The sequence below is a fragment of the Diabrotica virgifera genome, chromosome 8, assembly GCF_917563875.1.
Source record: "Diabrotica virgifera virgifera chromosome 8, PGI_DIABVI_V3a".
NCBI classification, from domain to species: domain Eukaryota; kingdom Metazoa; phylum Arthropoda; class Insecta; order Coleoptera; family Chrysomelidae; genus Diabrotica; species Diabrotica virgifera.
This window is the reverse complement of record NC_065450.1, coordinates 3,273,458-3,290,451: the sequence shown is the minus strand read 5'-3', so window position 1 is coordinate 3,290,451 and position 16,994 is coordinate 3,273,458. Positions and strand designations below refer to the sequence as shown.

Sequence of the window (16,994 nt, the reverse complement as noted above, 5' to 3'; positions counted from 1 at the left end):
AATTCGAAATCTCGACGATCAAATGAAAAATGTCCATCCCATCAAAAAAAAGAATTATCTCTACAATTGGAAAACAAAGGTCTTTTGAATTTAAGAATTAATTTGGGAAATTCACAAATACAATGTAAAGACGAAGACGATATTAAACGATTTTTTTTGCCTTAGGTTCAAGTCATATTTAGACAGACAATTTATTAATACGTAAAAAAATTACATTGTATAATAATATATACACATATTATACAGTAAAACAATATATAGATTATGCCCGTCACTTTCCATTACGCACATTCACTCGATTTCCTAACCTTCCCATTGGAAACACTATTGAAGATTGTACAGCAAGGAATAACATGGACACACGCTTCACGCTAAGGTGCCCGTCATAGCGACTTTTTTTTTAAACAGACAATACAGGCAACGGTTAAAGGTAAGTAACATGAAAGGAGAGACAGTAGGAAAATACAACTACGGCCCTAACATTTCGCATTCACGCAACACTGTTTGAAGAGGAGGTTTAAATTTTCCGTTTGGTCCATTTGAAAAATTCCCATAAAGTTGATCTAATGGTTGGGTTACGACTGCTTAAATATAGGAGAGAAGCGACGTTCAATGATAATATGATTTTTTGTTGGAAGATGGCTTCAAATAAAAATTTTATTGCTTCTTGATTATACCGACACTGGAAAATGGCCAATGTTAAAGAAAAACACTCTTTTGACTTTTTGTCTAGCTTTTGGGAATTGTTTTATTCCTTTTTCAAGACTCTGTAATATAGATAAAAAGAAATATGTAAATATTTATAAAATATCACAATTCGTCAGTACAACTTACTAGTCATTCTAAAATTTGGTAAGGATAGTAAATTATATATTTATTCTATGACATCTTTTGATGGTGTGTTTTAACTCTGATACATAGAGAACAGAAAGAAAAAACAATCAGATTAAAATGTAATTATATGTTCTTAATATTGTATTTATTTTTAAAAACCAAGAGGTAATTTTACCCAGTTTTATTAAATGTTAATGTTTTTTTCTCAAATCTAGTGCACTTCTTTTATTGTTTTTTTTTTATTTTAGATTCTGAACATCAGGCAACAACATCCAGGGCAGAAGTAAACAGGGCCGATTTCGTGGACGACAGAACTTGTGAAATCTGCAATAATGTTCTTAGTACTCATTACGCATTGAAAAGACATAGAAAAATTCACCGGAATAGAGCAGAAGATGACCATAGGGCTGAACAACAGCCTACGACATCTAGAGCAGACGATAACTGTAGGGCTGATTTCGTGGCCAACAGAACGTGTGATATATGCAAGAAAGTGCTTAGCACACACTATGCACTAAAAAGGCATCTAAAAATTCATGCTAAAGACAAAAGATCACGTTCGTGTCAAATTTGTGGCGCGCAGTTTTTAACGGTCTATGCTCTAGGTGTCCATAAAAATCATCAACACGAGGGAAACATTCCAAAATGTGATATTTGTGAAAAACAATTTAGTACAAATTACCATTTGAAAAGACACATGGAAAGAGTTCATAATAAATAAGTGTGTAATTTTAATAAATTTAAGTGTGTTATCTGTAGTTGTAGTTAAAGTAACTTTAACACGACATATGCTTACTGATAATTAAGAGAAAAATTTTAAATGTGACGTTTGTTCCCGTCAATTTAAACAAAAATGTAATTAAAAAAAAAACATTGTCGTACACATACTGAAAGCGAATGAAGTAAAGGGCTAAAGAAGAAAAGAAGAATGTTGCAGTTTTTACTGTAAAACTCTGAGAACATCATTTAGAAAAAAAAAATAAATAAAAAAATATAATATAAAAAATTATTAAAAAAGATATACAAAAATAATTATTTATTAGTAGAATTGTTTATTAGAGATTAATATCAGTATTAGTTTTAGGATAAGATACGAAAAAATGACTAATAAAATAAAAAATAGTAAAATTGGCGAATGGATTTAGTGTCCGCAGTCATATAAACCCAAATAAACAACAACATACTGAAAGAGAATCTTCAACTTGACAGACTGACATTTTATTTTGATGATAATAATTACATATAACTTGTTAATATAGGAAGTCCAACCTCCATTTCAATACAAAATCTCCTACATACAAGCTGATGATATAGTTTTAATCACAGACACAGTAGAGAAAATGCAGAATCTAATAGATATTTGGCAAAAAGAGATACATAAATTAAAAATGGAAATGAATCTCAACAAAACCAAACTTATGATAATAAATGAAGATGAGAAAAGAGAAAGGAATACTAATATAATAGTAAGGGAAAAAGTAATAGAACACGTATCTACTTTTGAATATTTGGGAAATATAATAACAGATGATGGGAAAACGGACTTGGCAACTTGAAGTATGAGAGATATGAAGAACCTGGCCACCAATAGAAGCAATTTGAAGAAGTGGATAAAAGGCGGAACCCGACATCCGACGCCCTGAAGGGCACTAAGGATTATGAGAAAGAAGAAGATTCTGAACAACAAAAGCCAACAACATCAAAAGCAGAAGATCGTAATAATTTTAGGGGCCACCTTCGAATGGATTCCGATGACAATGTGACATGTGATATCTATAAAGTGCTTAGTTCAAAATATGCTTTAAAGAGGCATAAAAGAACGCATACTAGTGAAAAAACCCCACTTGACTGTAACCTTTGTGACGCTCAGTTTTTAACGGATTATGCTCTAGGTGTTCACAAACGTCGACACGCTGGAACTATTCCAAAATGCAATATTTGTCTTAAGGAATTTGGTGCAAACTATCAATTAAAAAGACACATGAGAACGCATAATAAATAGACTTGTTTTAAGTGTGATATCTGTTCCAAATTATATACAGAAAATATTAAACTACTAATACACATGCGTATGAATACAGGTGAGAAACCTTTTAAATGCTAAGTATGTGCAAAACAGTTTGTAGTTAAAGGAACTTTAACACGACATATGCTTATTGATTCTTAAGAGAAAAATTTTAAATGTGACGTTTGTTCCCGTCAATTTAAACAAAAATGTAATTTAAAAAAACATTGTCGTACACATCTGAAAGAGAATCTTCAACTTGACAGACTGACATTTTATTTTGATGATAATAATTACATATAACTTGTTAATATAGGAAGTCCAACCCCCATTTCAATACAAAATGTCCTACATAATATTAATGACCAAACCTTAAGAAAGATCAATCAATTTTTAACAATATTTCAAATTAAAATATAAAATAAAAATAGTTATTTGAAAATCATATCACAATGAATTTAAAGAAGGGAATATGGAAAAATTCAGACCCTTTGAAAAGAGGATTCCCTTCCAATTACAGTCCAAAGACGAAGACTGGCCAAGTACCTAAGAGATGGAGGCCATGAAACTACAAGAAGAAGAATAATTACTACAATATGGAGAGCTGCGACCAAGTAAGTAAAATGCATGACTAGTGTACAGGATTTATATTAGCAATACTTATTAGTAAATTAGGTAAAGTTTTACATATTTTTATAAGTATAGTGTTGAATAAGTAAATTAATTTTTATTAACTACAAAATAGAGATCATTAAAAAAGACTAAGTTTTCACTCTAATGGCATATAAAACAACATAATGCTATTCTACACCCCACCAGAATGAAAACAATGGGAACCTTCTCTGGTTACACCTCCGAGGCTTCTACAATTTGCAAGCCATACGGATGCTGAGACTAAGGAAGATGAGGGAATTCTACAATTTACAATTCACGTCCCATCTGCTCAGCGCGGTAAAGTTCCAACGAGAATGGTTCCCTTCATACTCCACACAGAGTAAATGTAAATCAAAAATGAATAACCATTTTCAATTTCGTTGCAAAACGAAAACACAGCCGAAACATATTCTAGTCCAATCAGAGAGTGCTGCAAGCACCCCTACCGGTTTCGAAACTTATTAGTCTCTCATCAGGAGGTGTAACCAGAGAAGGTTCCCATTGTTTTCATTCTGGTGGGGTGTAGAATAGCATTATGTTGTTTTATATGCCATTAGAGTGAAAACTTGACCTTCTTTTGGATTTCAAACTGAATCTTCAAACTATATATTGACCTTCTTTTGGATTTATTTAACACCATATATATAACAGGTATAATACCTAAAGAATGGCTCCAATCGACATTTATACTGCTACCCAAAAAAACCAATGCAAAGGAGTGCAATGAACATCGCACCATAGCCTTAATGAGTCATGTCTTGAAATTGTTTTTAAAAGAGATTCACAATAGAATACATAAGAAATTAGACGAAGGCATAAGTGATACACAAATGGGATTTAGGAAAGGTCTGGGAACACGGGACGCACTGTTTGCAGTAAGTGTTCTTTCGCAGAGATGCCTAGATATGAATCAGGAAGTATATGCCTGTTTCATTGATTTTGAGAAGGCATTTGACAAAGTGCAGCATAATCGTCTTAAAGAAATTTTGGTAAATAAAAACATAGACAGTAGAGACATTAGAATTATATGTAACCTCTCTTGGAATCAGACAGCAAAAGTGAAAGTTGAAAATGAACTGACTGAGGATATCCAGATTCGTCGTGGGGTGCGCCAAGGGTGTATTTTATCACCATTGTTATTTAATTTATATAGTGAAGCCATCTCAGAATTAGCGTTGGCCGAAGTCAATGAGGGCCTAATAATAAACGGTGAGCCACTTAATAATATAAGATATGCTGACGATACCGTACTTTTAGCGGGAACACTAGAAGAATTGCAACACCTTGCTCAACAACTAAATATACATTGCAACGATTATGGACTCAAAATAAATTTGAAGAAAACCAAGTTCATGGTATTTACAAAAGCACAAAACATCAGAGTTAGACTAGTACTGGATAATACAGAAATTGAGCAAATATCTTCGTACAAATACCTTGGAGCATGGATCACAGAAGATACTGATCAGACAAAAGAAATAAGATGCCGCATTGAAATTGCACGATCCATTTTTAACAGAATGAGGAAACTTTTCTGTAATCGCAATATCAATATAACGCTCCGGATAAGAATGCTTCGTTGTTATATTTTCTCCACCCTTTTGTATGGGGTTGAGGCATGGACACTAAAACAATCCCACATTAAAAACCTGGAAGCATTCGAAATGTGGTGTTATAGACGTATTCTGAAAATATCATGGACAGATCGTAAAACAAACGCACAAGTGCTCGAACAACTAGGAAAACAATGCGAAGTTTTAAATTCCATAAAAATCAGGAAGTTGGAGTACTTGGGGCACATCATGAGAGGTGGAAAATACGAACTATTAAGGAATATAATGCAGGGCAAATTCAAAGGCAGAAGAAGCGTAGGAAGACGTAAAATCTCGTGGCTACGCAATCTCCGTGAATGGTTTGGATGCAGCTCAATTGAACTGTTCCGGCGCGTAACCAACAAAATTATAATTGCCAGAATGATTTCCAATCTCCGATAGGAGCGGAACTTTAAGAAGAAGAAGAGTGAAAACTTAGGTCTTTTTGCAAGCAGTTGCCGCTAGGGCATCTATGCCATTTCGTTCGTTGCAGACCGGGACTGCATGCTGGGGTTTGTTTTGGTTGGATCGGGGAGAGCAGCAAATGTGCCTCCTGATGAGAGACTAATAAGTTTCGAAACCGGTAGGGGTGCTTGCAGCACTCTCTGATTGGACTAGAATATGTTTCGGCTGTGTTTTCGTTTTGCAACGAAATTGAAAATGGTTATTCATTTTTGAGATTATTAAGTTTATATTTTTAATGATAAAACAAAATTTCTTGGCAGATAGAACTATTAAAAGTATTTTTCTACAGTCTACAATTACATAATATGCAAATAAATGTCGAGTTACATGAATGTACTATTTACATGTAGGAAGCGATGAGGAAAATGCAAAATAATGACTTTATTGTGCGTAAAACGGGTACCACACTCTCGGCGAAGTTACTTCGCCAAAGTTGACCGAAGTCCGCAGTGCCTCTACACACTCGTTCTACTTCGCGAGGAACACATTCAAGCGGTGCGATACCGACAAAGATCCCTTTGACTCGGACGCGGCAGACCGACAGATTTCGGAAGTATTTATTTATTTATTTATTTATTTATTTATTTATTTACGGGTTTCCCCAATTTAAAAAAAAATATACATATATAAACAATAAGTAGAAGTAAAAGTAGTATTAGTAAAGTCCAGTAAAACAGTAAAAAACTAAAAATAAAATTAAATGAATTAAATGAAAGTGTGACAGCATAAAACTGTAGTAAGTACATTACAATAAAACTAAATTTAACATACACACAATCCACGTTATGCAGTGACAATACATAATAATATAATATAAACTGACATTAATCAACTAACTACAGACAATAAAAAATTAACACATTACATAATACAAAAGCATTATCCATGGCAAAAATTAACAAATCCACGGAAAATATAATATTAAATATTAAACATAAGTGCTGACCGGAAAAATTGATTTTAGTCGGTTTTTAAATACTCGACTGGAAGAAGAGAATAAATCAATGTCCAAATCATTCAGGCGACTTAAAGTTCTATCTATTGGTGAGTTAAGACCATAGTTTGTTGAATGATGAGGTACATGGAACAAGTTATTATTTCTCAGATTATGGTTTGGAATATTAAAGTTTATTAATTTTAATAAATCAGGACAATTGATTTCACTATTTAATAGTTTATAAATAAAAGCTATATCATTTATAATTCTACGGTCTTTTAAGGAGTGCAAATTGAGATCACTACGGATGATGGTATAGTTGTGGTTTAGTTCAGTAACATTATATCCCAATCTGTATGCTGCAAATCTTAAAAACTTATTTTGAACTCTCTCGAGACAAACAACATGAACATTATAAAATGGTGACCAGACAATAGAGGAGAATTCTAATATAGATATAACCAATGATGAGTAAACAGCCTTTATTGTATTAAGGGAAAGATCAGCACAACTGCGAAGTATATAACCCAGTACTTTTGAAGCCTTTGCTGTCACATAGTTAATGTGATCCACAAACGTTAAGTTTTCATCGAATATTACTCCTAAATCCTTTACTGCTTTAACATAAGAGAGCGCTTTACTGTCGATGACATATGATGATTGATATTTTTTTGCAACTTTGTGGAAGCTAATGAAATGACATTTATTAATGTTTAAAAAGAGTCTGTTTTTGTTACACCACTCAACTAAATTATTGAGATCGTTTTGAAGGAGACTACAATCTTCATGATCTTTGATAGATCTGTAAATCTTCAAATCATCAGCAAATAGCAAGTACTTAGAGTGATTAAAACATTCACCTATGTCGTTAATAAATAGATTGAACAGAAGGGGCGAGCAATGAGCACCTTGTGGAACTCCAGATTTTATTTGTATTGCATCTGACATAAATGAACTCAGTTTGACTTTTTGTGTGCGACCTATTAAATAGCTATCAAACCACTTTAAAAGCTGATCGCTGAAACCATATGCCTTAAGTTTATGTAGCAGTAAGTAGTGGTCAATCCTATCAAAGGCTTTTGAAAAGTCTGTGTATACACAATCTACCTGACATTTTCTTTCCAGATCTCTGATAATAGATGTTTCATAAGATAGTAAGTTTGTAGTTGTGGATTTCTTGTGCATAAAGCCATGTTGATAATTATTTATTAATTGTTGACAAGTAAAACTAATATGGTTATAAATCAACTTATCAAGTAGTTTAGGAATGGTCGATTGTTTAGATATACCTCTGTAATTTTCTATATTTTCTCTTTCGCCAGATTTAAAAATTGGAATTAAATGGCTAGTTTTCCATTTATCAGGAAGAATGCCTAATTTCAATGATAAGTTATATAGAACAAACAATGGTTGAGTTAGACTGTAAGCACAGTTTTTCAAGAAAAAATCGGGAAGACCATCCGGTCCAGCTGTTACATTATTAGAAAGTTTTGACAAACCGTCAAAAATAACTTCCGCTGTCAAAGAATCACACTTTATAGATGAATAATTATTAAATGTGTCATGATAACTTACATCCAGGGAAGAAACATAAACTTCAGAGAAGTAAACAGCAAAAAGTTCACTTATCTGATCACCATTCACAGCTTTTTTATCAGCTAGATACATATTATTAGGAACATCATATAGATTATTTTTTCGGCTAAAAAATCTCCAAAATGACCTGGGATCGGTATTAAAATTATTTTCAAGATCTTTTTTGTAATTCACAAAACATTCTTTAGATAAAATATTACATTGACTACGTAACTTTGAAAATTCTATGTAATAACAGCGATTGCCAGTATTCTTGTAATTTTTGTGAGCTATTTTCTTTTTGATGATTAAATTTCTCAACTCAGCATTGAACCACTTTGGGAAAGTTGATACCTTACTTTTCTTTTTGGGCACAAAAAGATTTAATGCCATACTCAGAATATGATAGAAATTGTGTACTGCAGTATTTATGTCATTTAAATTTAAATACTTGTGCCAATTGATAGGTCCCAAATAATTCTGTAAGCTAATATAATCAGCGTTTCTGAAATCATAGTAAAATTCTTGGCACAGTAAATTATTTGTAATGCCCGATATAGGTAAATCAAAGGAGTATGGTTTGTGATGGCTAGATTCAGAAAAAATAGGATCTATTGCAGATGAAATTAGAATACTATCCACATTCGAAAATAGTAGATCTAAAAACTTATTAATAGAGTTAGGAATAGTAATATGCTGTTTAAAATCAAGAAAAGCATAACATTGTGCTACACTAGAAATGTTTTCATTCATCTGAGATGGTGATATATTATTTAAATCGGAAGTTATATTAGGCAAGTTAAAATCACCAAAAATATAAAAGTTGCATTTATTATACTGAATTCTCAAATCTTCAATCGTTTCAACATGTGATAGATAGCAATTATTTGGACTGTTAGGAGGAATATACACGCCACCAATGATAAAATTAAAATTTGAAACAGAACAAGATATAAATAACTGCTCCACTGAATTGTTTATGAGGCTCATTCTAAAAGCTTTTATTTTTCTATGAATAAGTATCAAAATCCCTCCACCTCTACTTTTAGTACTTGAAAGATTAGATCTATCACATCTGAATATCTGATAATTAACCAAATAAAGTTCCTTATCTAGGAAATCATCGTTCAACCAACTTTCAATAATGACAAATATATCAAAGCAAGAACAATTAACTGCTGCAGAGAAATCAGATAATTTTGTCCTTAAACCTCCTACATTATGACAGTAGATTTTCAGTGTATTGGAAACTTGTGGAATGATCATTTCGAGTTTTTTTGCTGATTATATTTGGTTATTTTAGGCTCACCATTAATATACCTTATAACTAGATCTTTCTCACCTTTAGATTTCCTTTCTGCCAATTCAGTTTTTAACTTATTTAAGATGTTTTGTTGAAGACGCGTGAGGTCAGCACTTATGAAAATATGTCTATCACGGCTTACATTATATTTATTTTTTAACACATCAAATACATCCTGGGGTCTTGAGAGCTCCACCTTTACAGAACGATGTCCATTTTTATTTTTCTTGCCAAATCTGGTTATCTTAACAATACTTATTTCATCACTGGAGGCTTCACTTACGATTGAACGCACAGTTGCAGTGTCATTTGGGGATTCTGGCAAATTAAAGATCATAATGTTCCTAGCTCTAGCATTACGCTCTTGAATTTCATTAATTATAGATTCATCATTCGAAATTGACGGTGTAGTAGTTAATTGTGGTATAGAAGTGTTTTTGGCTTCAATACTTTCCTGAAGATGTTTCACTTCTAGGCGTAACTCGCTGACGATTTTGTATAATTTAGGTACAGCTGCCATGCCCTCCAAACATTGCTGACAGAAATACTTCAGTTGACGACTGTTCTTTAGGTCCATGACTCTCAGTTCCGAAGCCGAGAGTTCCGTGCATTTTCGATGTAAACTCCTTTCACAGCTATCACAACTCAGTGCATCCTTGGAGTCACTGATGTCTTTGTCACATTCTAAACAATGCATTGCCATAATTAAATGTATGAAATAATTGTATTGCAAAGAACGTCGGTCGTAACAGTAGCCACTTCCAAAAGATAAAATTAAAAGTAATAAATAAGTACTTAAAGGTTAATGATATTTACTAAATTTTTCTTGATCATTAACCAGTTTGTTTATAAGAACCACTTTTTGTAACTGTTATGGTTTGGGAAATAGTAATATCACTTATTTCAATTATTTCACTTATAATGCCAACCTATTGAAAACAAATTGCATTATATTGCAGGTCTCAATCCCAGCAATATTTTGATATCAAAATCACTAATTAAAACGAAAAATTTCCACACAAAAACTTAGTTTTAACAAGAACACATTTATACAAACTACTTATTGTTGCTGTCGCTCATTTAATGAGTAGGAAGTAGAGTAATGATGGAAGTAGAACGAAGTTAGGCAAAGTTAGACAAGGTGGCCGTTTACACTCTCGTACTTGATGAACCTCGATCGACTTCGGCTAGAGTGCGGACGTTTATTGTTTTTTTTTAGATGCTGAAAAGCCAACGACATCAGCAGCAGATAACTTTAGGGCCAATTTCGACGAAAATCGAACATGCGAAATTTGCGGTAGAGTACTCAGCTCTAAAACGTCATTACAAAGGCATAAAAGAACGCATACAAATGATAAGATACCACTTGCGTGTCACCTTTGTGACGCGCAGTTTCCAACCTATTATGCTCTAGATGTCCACAAACGTCGACATGCTGGAAATATGCCAAAATGCGATGTTTGTCTTAAAGCGTTTAATACAAAGTATCATTTAACAAGACACATGAGAAGTCATAATAAATAGACTTGTTTTAAGTGTGATATCTGTTCCAAACTGTATACAGAAAATAGTAAACTACTAATACACATGCGTATGAATACAGGTGAGAAACCTTTTAAATGCTAAGTATGTGCAAAACAGTTTGTAGTTAAAGGAACAGTCTGAACAATGAATTTTCTGTACCTACAAGCAAGTACAGCTCCGAGAAGAGTACACTCTGAAGATTTTAATTGGCGTGTTAGAAGAACCAGTTTGATAACTCTGAGACATGAAAAAGTTGCATCTTTTAGGAAACGCCATAAAAAAATAAAGCTATAACAAGTTTTAAATCTTTTGTTTAATCCGAACTTCAACATGTCTGTGTCTCTTCCAAGCCAGGATAATTCGAAATCTCAACGATCAAATGAAAAATGTCCACCCCGTCAAAATAAAGAATTGTCTCTACAATTGGAAAACAAAGGCCATTTGAATTTAAGAATTAATTTGGGAAATTCACAAATACAATGTAAAGACGAAGACGATATTAAAAGATTTTTTTTTTGCCTTAGGTTCAAGTCATATTTAGACATACAATTTATTAATACGTAAAAAATTACATTTTATAATAATATATACACATATATACAGTAAAATAATATATAGATTATGCCGGTCAGTTTCCATTACGCACATTCACTCGATTTCCTAACCTTCCCATTGGAAACACTATTGAAGATTGTACAGCAAGGAATAACATGGACACACGCTTCACGCTAAGGTGCCCGTCATAGCGACTTTTTTTTAAACAGACAACACAGGCAACGGTTGAAGGTAAGTAACATGAAAGGAGAGACAGTAGGAAAATACAACTACGGCCCTAACATTTCGCATTCACGCAACACTGTTTGAAGAGGAGGTTTAAATTTTCCGTTTGGTCCATTTGAAAAATTCCCATAAAGTTGATCTAATGGTTGGGTTACGACTGCTTAAACATAGGAGAGAAGCGACGTACAATGGTAATATGATTTTTTGTTGGAAGATGTCTTCAAATAAAAATTTTATTGCTTCTTGATTATACCGACACTGGAAAATGGCCATTTTTGCATTTTTCCAATTTTAAGTCGCGTATAACTCGACAACGATCAATTTCAGAGAAAAATCACAAGAGACCTTTTTTATTTATAATAACCCAAAGAATCTAAAAAAATTGTACGAACTGGAAGAACTGATTTTTTGAATTAAAAAAAAAATGTTTAAGAGAATCTTTCGACCGCGGCACCCTGTGGATTTTTGACCTTTTTACCTCTTTTTGAGTAAGTTTGTGCAAAAAAACGAATCGGAATAAAAATTACCTAATGGGGGCGACGCTACAGTTGGTCTAATAAATATCAGCAGTTAATTGTAATCTCTTGTGAAGGTAACCTTGTGATTGACGAAACTATCATAAATGCTCCTGGGAGTAGTACTACTCAGATGTCTCCTCCAACACCAGTGCCTGGCACGAGTAGTACTAGATCACCATTACGTCATTTCGACAAGTCAATGGATACTTCGAACACCGGCACCGTGATTTACAATGCTGGACCATGTAAGTATATTTTAAATATAACTGACAAACTTTTTAACTTTTAACAACTTTTAACAACTTGTATTTTATTGTAAATTAAATAAAATAAAAATCAGAGAAATGATAACAGAAAAAAGAAAACTGAGACGCAAGTGGCAACAGTTTATTTATATTTTGACCTTTTTTATTTATAATGACCCAACGAATCTAAAAAAAACTGTACGAATTGAAGAACCTGATTTTTTGAATTAAAAAAAATTGTTTAGAGAATTTTTCGACTCCGAAAAAACGAATCGGAATAAACATTACCTAATGGGGGCGACGCTACAGTTGGTCTAATAAATATCAGCAGTTAATTGTTATCTCTTGTGAAGGTAACCTGGTGATAGATGAGACAATTGTAGATGGTAGTACTCGGGTGTCGCCTCGAACACCAAGTACTTCAATGGATACTTCGAACACCGGCACAGGCATCTATAATGCTGGACCGTGTAAGTATATTTTAAATATAACTGACAAACTTTTTAACTTTTAACAACTTTTAACAACTTGTATTTTATTGTAAATTAAACAAAATAAAAATCAGAGAAATGATAACAGAAAAAAGAAAACTGAGACGCAAGTGGCAACAGTTTATTTATATGTTGACCTTTTCTATTTATAATGACCCAAAGAATCTAAAAAAATTGAACGAATTGAAGAACCTGATTTTTTGAATTAAAAAAAATTGTTTAGAGAATTTTTCGACTCCGAAAAAACGAATCGGAATAAAAATTACCTAATGGGGGCGACGCTACAGTTGGTCTAATAAATATCAGCAGTTAATTGTTATCTCCTGTGAAGGTAACCTTGTGATTGACGAAACTATCCCAAATGCTCCTGTGAGTAGTACTAATCAGATGTCTCCTCCAACACCAGTGCCTGGCAGGAGTAGTACTAGATCACCATTACGTCATTTCGACAATTCCACGGATTCTTCTACCACCGGCACCGTTATTTACAATTCTGGACCATGTAAGTATATTTTAAATATAACTGACAAACTCTTTAACTTTTAACAACTTGTATTTTATTGTAAATTAAATAAAATAAAAATCAGAGAAATGATAACAGAAAAAAGAAAACTGAGACGCAAGTGGCAACAGTTTATTTATATTCTGTGTCTCTTCCCAGCCAGGAGAATTTGAAATCTCGACAGTCAAAACAATGAATTTTCTGTACCTACAAGCAAGTACAGCTCCGAGTAGAGTAGAATCTAAAGATTTTAATTGGCGTGTTAGAAAAACCAGTTTGATAACACTGAGACATGAAAAAGTTGCATCTTTTAGGACACGCCATAAAAAAAATAAAGCTATAACAAGTGTTAAATCTTTCGTTCAATCAGAAATTCAACATGTCTGTGTCTCTTCCTAGCCAGGAGAACTTGAAATCTCGACAGTCTGAACAATGAATTTTCTGTACCTACAAGCAAGTACAGCTGCGAGAAGAGTACACTCTGAAGATTTTAATTGGCGTGGTAGAACTTTTAGGAAAAGCCATAAAAATAATATATCCAGAAAAAAGAAAGCTATAACAAGTTTTGAATCTTTTGTTCAATCCGAAATTCAACATGTATCTCTTCCCAGCCAGGAGAATTCGAAATCTCGACGATCAAATGAAAAATGTCCATCCCATCAAAAAAAAAGAATTATCTCTACAATTGGAAAACAAAGGTCTTTTGAATTTAAGAATTAATTTGGGAAATTCACAAATACTATGTAAAAACAAAGACGATATTAAACGATTTTTTTTGCCTTAGGTTCAAGTCATATTTAGACAGACAATTTATTAATACGTAAAAAAATTACATTGTATAATAATATATACACATATTATACAGTAAAACAATATATATATTATGCCCGTCACTTTCCATTACGCACATTCACTCGATTTCCTAACCTTCCCATTGGAAACACTATTGAAGATTGTACAGCAAGGAATAACATGGACACACGCTTCACGCTAAGGTGCCCGTCATAGCGACTTTTTTTTTAAACAGACAATACAGGCAACGGTTAAAGGTAAGTAACATGAAAGGAGAGACAGTAGGAAAATACAACTACGGCCCTAACATTTCGCATTCACGCAACACTGTTTGAAGAGGAGGTTTAAATTTTCCGTTTGGTCCATTTGAAAAATTCCCATAAAGTTGATCTAATGGTTGGGTTACGACTGCTTAAATATAGGAGAGAAGCGACGTTCAATGATAATATGATTTTTTGTTGGAAGATGGCTTCAAATAAAAATTTTATTGCTTCTTGATTATACCGACACTGGAAAATGGCCAATGTTAAAGAAAAACACTCTTTTGAATTTTTGTCTAGCTTTTGGGAATTGTTTTATTCCTTTTTCAAGACTCTGTAATATAGATAAAAAGAAATATGTAAATATTTATAAAATATCACAATTCGTCAGTACAACTTACTAGTCATTCTAAAATTTGGTAAGGATAGTAAATTATATATTTATTCTATGACATCTTTTGATGGTGTGTTTTAACTCTGATACATAGAGAACAGAAAGAAAAAACAATCAGATTAAAATGTAATTATATGTTCTTAATATTGTATTTATTTTTAAAAACCAAGAGGTAATTTTACCCAGTTTTATTAAATGTTAATGTTTTTTTCTCAAATCTAGTGCACTTCTTTTATTGTTTTTTTTAGATGCTGAAAAGCCAACGACATCAGCAGCAGATAACTTTAGGGCCAATTTCGACGAAAATCGAACATGCGAAATTTGCGGTAGAGTACTCAGCTCTAAAACGTCATTACAAAGGCATAAAAGAACGCATACAAATGATAAGATACCACTTGCGTGTCACCTTTGTGACGCGCAGTTTCCAACCTATTATGCTCTAGATGTCCACAAACGTCGACATGCTGGAAATATGCCAAAATGCGATGTTTGTCTTAAAGCGTTTAATACAAAGTATCATTTAACAAGACACATGAGAAGTCATAATAAATAGACTTGTTTTAAGTGTGATATCTGTTCCAAACTGTATACAGAAAATAGTAAACTACTAATACACATGCGTATGAATACAGGTGAGAAACCTTTTAAATGCTAAGTATGTGCAAAACAGTTTGTAGTTAAAGGAACAGTCTGAACAATGAATTTTCTGTACCTACAAGCAAGTACAGCTGCGAGAAGAGTACACTCTGAAGATTTTAATTGGCGTGGTAGAACTTTTAGGAAACGCCACAAAAATAATATATCCAGAAAAAAGAAAGCTATAACAAGTTTTGAATCTTTTGTTCAATCCGAAATTCAACATGTATCTCTTCCCAGCCAGGAGAATTCGAAATCTCGACGATCAAATGAAAAATGTCCATCGCATCAAATTAAAGAATTATCTCTACAATTGGAAAACAAAGTTCTTTTGAATTTAAGAATTAATTTGGGAAATTCACAAATACAATGTAAAGACGAAGACGATATTAAAAGATTTTTTTTTGCCTTAGGTTCAAGTCATATTTAGACAGACAATTTATTAATACGTAAAAAATTACATTTTATAATAATATATACACATATATACAGTAAAATAATATATAGATTACGCCGGTCAGTTTCCATTACCCACATTGACTCGATTTCCTAACATTCCCATTGGAAACACTATTGAAGATTGTACAGCAAGGAATAACATGGACACACGCTTCACGCTAAGGTGCCCGTCATAGCGACTTTTTTTTAAACAGACAATACAGGCAACGGTTAAAGGTAAGTAACATGAAAGGAGAGACAGTAGGAAAATACAACTACGGCCCTAACATTTCGCATTCACGCAACACTGTTTGAAGAGGAGGTTTAAATTTTCCGTTTGGTCCGTTTGAAAAATTCCCATAAAGTTGATCTAATGGTTGGGCTACGACTGCTTAAATATACGAGAGAAGCGACGTACAATGGTAATATGATTTTTTGTTGGAAGATGGCTTCAAATAAAAATTTTATTGCTTCTTGATTATACAGACACTGGAAAATGGCCATTTTTTCATTTTTCCAATTTTAAGTCGCGTATAACTCGACAACGATCAATTTCAGAGAAAAATCACAAGAGACCTTTTTTATTTATAATGAACCAAAGAATCTAAAAAAATTTGTACGAACTGGAAGAACTGATTTCTTGAATTAAAAAAAAATTGTTTAGAGAATTTTTCGATCGCGGCACCCTGTGGATTTTTGACCTTTTTACCTCTTTTTTAGTAAGTTTGTGCAAAAAACGAATCGGAATAAAAATTACCTAATGGGGGCGACGCTACAGTTGGTCTAATAAATATTAGCAGTTAATTGTTATGTCTTGTGAAGGTAACCTGGTGATTGATGAGACGATTATAAATGCTCCTGGGAGTAGTACTACTCTGGTGTCGCCTCCAACACCAATGCCTGGCACAAGTAGTACTATATCACCGTTACGGCATTTCGACAATTCCATGGATACTTCTACCACCGGCACCGTTATTTACAATTCTGGACCATGTAAGTATATTTTAAATATAACTGACAAACTTTTTAACTTTCAACAACTTGTATTT

General features: G+C 32.9%; 2 protein-coding genes across 2 annotated transcripts in view; one reads left to right on the top strand and one right to left on the bottom strand.

The window, feature by feature from the left end:
* The window catches only part of LOC126889719 (uncharacterized), a 632,478-nt gene that overhangs the window by 271,580 nt on the left and 343,904 nt on the right, over positions 1-16,994 (bottom strand). The window lies entirely within an intron of this gene.
* Positions 11,220-15,424, top strand: LOC126889406 (zinc finger protein 816-like). The gene is made up of 5 exons (XM_050657664.1): positions 11,220-11,370; positions 12,262-12,432; positions 12,786-12,902; positions 13,255-13,425; positions 15,120-15,424. The coding sequence occupies exons 1-5, from the start codon at positions 11,220-11,222 to the stop codon at positions 15,422-15,424; spliced, it is 915 nt and encodes a 304-aa protein (XP_050513621.1).